General features: G+C 39.1%; 1 protein-coding gene across 1 annotated transcript; it reads left to right on the plus strand.

Moving 5' to 3' along the window:
- Window positions 1-297: 297 nt before the first annotated feature.
- On the plus strand, window positions 298-5,002 carry LOC137800956 (chitinase-3-like protein 1). The gene is made up of 11 exons (XM_068598328.1): window positions 298-322; window positions 486-512; window positions 608-812; window positions 901-957; window positions 1,506-1,671; window positions 1,793-1,917; window positions 2,005-2,128; window positions 2,222-2,404; window positions 3,494-3,610; window positions 3,703-3,828; window positions 4,529-5,002. The coding sequence occupies exons 1-11, from the start codon at window positions 298-300 to the stop codon at window positions 5,000-5,002; spliced, it is 1,629 nt and encodes a 542-aa protein (XP_068454429.1).
- The last annotated feature ends 1,444 nt before the right edge of the window (window positions 5,003-6,446 follow it).

Raw genomic sequence — 6,446 nt, forward strand, 5'->3', positions numbered from 1 at the left:
ACAAACAACATGTATCACATAATCTGGACAGACATTATTGAGACTGCTTCACTTCGACTAGAACTAAAGTTGCAATGTGAAATCTCCATTGATAAGCTGCAGTGTAGTGTAACTACCCTTTGTATGGCAAAACAATATTCTAATGAGAAAGTATAAATACATAGTTAAGTCAATAAGGCAGCTTGAATAGCAAATTAAGTTACCATTGGTCTAATTTTAATCAACTGTGAATTACTCGGCATCTGCATATTAAACATTTCCGTCTATTTTCTTCTGCTTTATCTACAGAGTGACAACATGTGCAAGCTCACTCTAATTGCAGGTAAGGTGTTTGCCAGGTTAATGTTTCCACAAAGGTTAACTACATTCAAATAACAAAATCATATTATCTCACTTACCTCCAGTGGTTTTTATTTTATTTTGTAATTTGGGTGAACTGACCTGCTAAGCTTGATTTGTAACATAACCGGTCTTTTACTTTAAAGGTCTCTGTTTGGTGTTCGCCAGCTTTGGTAAGTACATAACAAGCATTAATCCTAATCAATAGTCTTATTAGTAGATCAGGAATAACGAGTTCAAACCATCTTCATTTTCTTCCATGTTTCAGCCTCCTCCACCAGGCTGGTGTGTTACTACAACAGCGAGGCTGAGAATAGAGGGGGAGATGGAAAGTTCACAATTTCAGCAATCGATCCAAACAAGTGTACACATCTGATATATGCCTTTTCTGACATTAACAACGTGAATGAGCTGGTGCCCAGCAATGCAGCTGATTTACAACGTTATCAGTCATTCAGGAGCCTCAAAGTCAGGTCAGTGCTTCAGCATTTACATTTTGTGGAAATTATGTTGATTTTGTGTTTTGTCAAACAATCATTATGAATCTTTATGCACCCACAGCAATCCACAGCTCCAAACCCTGTTGGCAGTTGGAGGCTTGACCTTCAACATACGGAAGTAAGTTACTAACAAAAACTTGAAGGTGTGTCCATGCAAGGAAGCAGCACTTCAACATGCTGGTATTTTGCTGGTATGAGGCACAATAAGAGATCCTTTGAATACATAAATAAGTTAATCTTCCGAAAAAATAGCTTATGGGATGAAACATATTACACACTATAACATAGTTCAACATGTGGAAATATGTCTTCCTGATGTCTTCATTATATTATGTGAAACTATAAGCAGGTTGTTGTCCCTCTAAGGTCCATAAGAAAAAAAAGCGTTATATGCGTTTTCATTTGACTCTTTTTCTAATACTTACCCACTGTACTAATATTGAGGTTAATAACTGCACATTATAGTTGTAATGTGGTTAATTTGTCACTATTCATAATAACAAATGAAAGCGTGTTAACCAGATCGTGCCTGTGGCTGTATATTTGTCTTGGCACATATTACTTTGTGCGTTGTGTTTCTCTTCGTGTGTCGTTAAAACAGAACCCATATATGCTGCATGTGATGTGTTTTCTTGAGAGCCCTGTTTTGTTTTAAATGTTTACCAGATTCAGTACAATGGCGGCAGCACAACAGAATAGAACCGTGTTCATCCAGTCTGCGATCAACCTACTGAGAGCAAATGGGTTTGATGGACTGAACCTTGACTGGAGGTACCCTGGAAGAGCTGGAAGCCAACCACAGGACAAGCAGAGATTCACACTGCTCTGCAAGGTCAGATCCTGAATTTATCTTCTGGGAGAGGTGCTGTCAGAGATATACCATACTGAATAAACCTATATGAAAATATACCATGATTTTTACAGAGACTGAACAATGTGTCTGTGTTGTATAGGAGCTCAAAGAGGCCTTCATGGCTGAAGGAACATCAACTAACCGTGACAGATTAATCATCACTGCTACTGTCTCTGCTGAGAAAGCAATCATCGATGCCAGTTATGAAGTCACACAGATTGCCATGTAAAACTATTTTATTGTAATTCTTCATACCAAATAATTAGCTGCTGTCGTGTTTTGTTGAACGTGATGTTCTCTGCTTTTCATCAGGTATCTGGATTTCATTAATGTCATGACATTTGACTTTCACGGCCCTTGGGAAAATGTCACAGGACATCACAGCCCCTTATTCCGTAGAGCCCAAGACACTGGAATTGACCTCTACTTCAACACTGTAAGTACAGTGATTCATGTTTCTCATGCTTCAAAACCTTCCTACTTCGAGACGTCCTCATATCTTAATTGTTTAGTTTCCTCTACATTACAGGACTTTGCCATGCGGTACTGGCAGACCCAGGGAGGACCGCCACAAAAGCTAAACTTGGGGTTAGCGGCATATGGGCGCGCTTTTGACCTGTCCACTGCATCCAGTGTTCTTGGTGCACCAGCCAGTGGTCCTGGGGAAGAAGGCTGCTACACTGGTGAAGAAGGATTCTGGGCCTCTTATGAGGTAAAACAGCAAGCTTTGAGTATTACAGGGCTGCAACTAACAATCATTTTAATAATCGATTAATCGGTTGATTATTTTTCTGATTAATCGGATGAAAAAATAATCATTTTAAAGTATTATTTTGCAACCTTTTATTGCAAAAACAAAACTGACAGTGCAAATTCACAGTGCAAAAAATCTTAACGATAAAGAATTTATAAAAAACAAAGAAATACAAATTAGAAGGATTTGTTTAACGTCAGAACTTGTTCTCTACACTCACAGACATGCACACTCACAGACCCACACACTCACACACATGCACACTCACACACATCCACATTCACATCCACACACACACACTCACACACATGCACACTCACAGACATACACACACTCACAGACACACTTACAGACATGCACAAGTAGACACACATGCACACACACATTCACAGACACACACTCACATACTCACAGACATGCACACTCAGAACTCAGAGAACAAGAGATGAGAGTTCCAGAAGAGGAACACTCAATGTATCAACGGATAACTTACACATAACCTAAACAAAGGTTATTAATTAGATATCGAACTACAAATCCCGGCGACACTTCCTCTACATGTCATGAAGCCACTTTACATCAGACTGTTGAACGCAGGTCTGCATTTTGCATATCAGAGGGGATGTTTACGCGTTGCGTCTCTTGAAGCCCCCGCGGTATTTTAAAACGAAGATGATATCTAACCCAACAGCGCGGCTCAAACACGGGGAATCAACGACTAGCTAGCATGCTAACGACAAGGGCTAGCCTAGCTGTTAATTTATTGTACACGCAAGGCAACTATGCAGTGACAGACGAGAAGATACAACGGGCTGTTGGACCTCCTGGACCTCCTGTCTGCTGCGCTGCGCTCCACTCAACTGTTTTGTTCAATACTCAAACATCTCTGCGACTTATTGAGTGGCGTAATAATCGCGCGACACAAAGAATCGATAATGAAATTCGTTGCCAACTTTTTTTATAATGGATTTTTAACGATTTTACTATATTTTTTGTGACACATGAATGCATTGGATCTAAATACTATATTCTTACCATTGTTTTCAGACTTGCCTTTATATTGAAGGGGTTAATACCCAGCTGATTGATGACCAGAAAGTTCCCTTTGCCGTCACAGAAAATCAGTGGGTTGGATTTGACGACGAAGAGAGCCTTAAAGCGAAGGTAGTCATCTGTTCAGTTCAAATCGTTTTTTCAATAATTCCTTTCCAAATGGCTGGTCAACTGTTATAATGTGTTGTTCCTCATCCTCTCAGGCCGATTACCTAAAAACGAACAACTTTGGAGGAGCCTTTGTCTGGTCTCTGGACCTGGATGACACCACAGGACAGTTCTGTAAAATGGGCAAATGCCCTTTCGTCAGCCAGCTGCATACCCTCCTGGTTCCAGGTAACTGAAATACATTTACATCGTATCCTGTCTGCTTTCTTAGCCATTTACTTTAAGGTAATTTATTTGCCGTACAGCCAAAATTCAGCCGAAGAATCCTTTAACTTTATCTGTGATAGCCTAAATTTGTATAAAATAATATAAAATGCTTTGAGCTGGTGTTATGCTAATAATAAAGAGTCTAAATTATATCTCCAGTGTGCATTGAAATAGCTGTAAAAACCTCTCCTTCAAATATTTGCATTCATTTAAGTTTCTGGCCAATAACTACAGTTTACAAGATTACATTTTCTTTTACATCATGATAATTTGGCAATTTACACTCACTCAATACAAATTGTTACTGTTTCGAGCTCGATCGCACGATCAATGGCAATCTTCAGATTGCAGATTTTTACTGTGTATAGGTATATAAAGATGACATTAATTTTACACATGCCCGACAAGACAAGTGCATAAAGCGTTTAAATAGCATTAGGCCCTCCATAGAGGGCCGTTTTTTGTGTGCTTTTGATTGACTGCCATCAGCATTGAGTATTTACATTACATATACTACATCATGTTGTGAAGAAAGTGTGTGCTCTTTAGGTTATAAGATCATTTAGCTTGTATAAACAAATATGATGTGTTAAACAAACTGTTTGAAAAGCACTTAACACAGTATCTGACTCTGATTCTTTTAGATTTTCCTAGCCTCAATACAACAACCACTCCAAATCCCCCTACCACGACCGCAACAACTCCCCCTACGACAACCACAACTCCCCCTACCACAACCACTCCTCCCACCACAACAACTCCCCCTACCACGACAACAACTCCCCCTACCACAACCACTCCCTCTACCACAACAACTCCCCCTACCACAACCTCAACAACTCCCCCTACCACGACAACAACTCCCCCTACCACGACAACAACTCCCCCTACCACGACAACAACTCCCCCTACCACGACAACAACTCCCCCTACCACGACAACAACTCCCCCTACCACGACCTCAACAACTCCCTCTACCACGACCTCAACAACTCCCTCTACCACGACCTCAACAACTCCTCCTACCACAACCACAACTTCACCCACTACAATATCAACAACTACAAATACTCAGTCTCCAGGAACTGGAAACCCTTGTACAGGAAGGATCAGTGGGCACTTTGCTAATCCCGCTAACCGAACACAATTCTACCAATGTACAAGTATAGGATTTTTCCTCCAAAACTGCGGTCCTGGTTTGGTCTTCAGTGATGTTTCTGTAACCTGTGTCCCTCCCTAGGTGTAAGTGTAAATATTTTTCCTCATTAACAAATGGGGTGTATTGTCAAAAGCGGTTACATGTACAATATTTTCTGATTCTTCACCGTTCAGATCAATACAAAAGAAATGCTTTAAGATTCATCAATACAACTTGTAATGTATTAACAATTGTCTTCTAATTGAAGGTGTATCTAAATCATTCTGGTGTGCATGTTGTAGTTTTTCCACTGACATAATTACTATACAAACTATATGTCTGTTACATATACTTATGAAGTATGTGGTGGTTGTATATCTTTTTTTATTTTATTTGTATCTTACACTATTGTATGGGTTTTCTTTCTTGTGATTTTTAGCTATTGAGAGATTTGTCCTCCATATCGACACAAATGTTGTATATATTCACATACTGTACATGTAAATAAATACATATTACTAAATGTATGAGTTAATAATGTTGTATTTATGAAATACTATGAGAAATATACTATGACTCATATACATCTTGGACTGATGGTTCTCTCTTCCATGTGTGACTATCTCCCTCGAGTCAAGGGAAATACTTATCGGAAAACACATATTTGATTTATAATGCATGGAACTGGTCGGTGCGTTTCCTGGACCACCTAACAAGTAGCATAAAGGCTAGAAAAGCTGTGCTGGTTAAAATAGAAGCGCTACATCAAAATGTTATGATTCTCAATTATTTTATCGGTTATACGTCCAGGTCCGGAGACAATGTCGTCTGGGTCCGGAACGCTTATTAGTGACCGGTCAAGTGAGAATTAAAGTAATGTTCTCATGGATTTCTATAGAATCAGACCTCTTTTTGCCAACAGATGAATGGCACTTTATTGGGTTCAGTTTTCAAAATCCGAAGAGTGACGCCTGTGCTAGACCAATAGGCCTCCCTATTACATAGCTATTTTATAATTTAGAAAAAAAATAAAAGAATAAAAATTTAAAACATATATATATATATATATATATATATATATATATATATATATTTAATAATTAAAAGTGTTATATATTTTATAATGTAATTGGTTTTTCACAAATACACTAAATGTATTATAATTATTTTTCCCTATGACCACTTTCCCACAAAGGTTTATGTGTGTCTTGTGAGTGAAAAGCTGATTATGTTACTGTTTTGTTTTTACATTTGCAGTCGTATTTAATCATAAACTTCCCATAGCGCTATTGTTACTGCTGCACCTGGGGGTGCTGGTGCTCCTACTCGCTGTCGACCATAGCACAATGTCCTCTAGTGCCGCGTTGCGTTGCCAGGGCGGGGGATCGGCCCACTTGAAGGACGTCAGGGGTCTGTGCCGATGTCGGCAATCTA

This window comes from Clinocottus analis, unplaced genomic scaffold, assembly GCF_023055335.1.
Source record: "Clinocottus analis isolate CAN_PGR_092001 unplaced genomic scaffold, fCliAna1.0.p SCAF_4, whole genome shotgun sequence".
Classification (NCBI taxonomy): Eukaryota; Metazoa; Chordata; class Actinopteri; order Perciformes; family Cottidae; genus Clinocottus; species Clinocottus analis.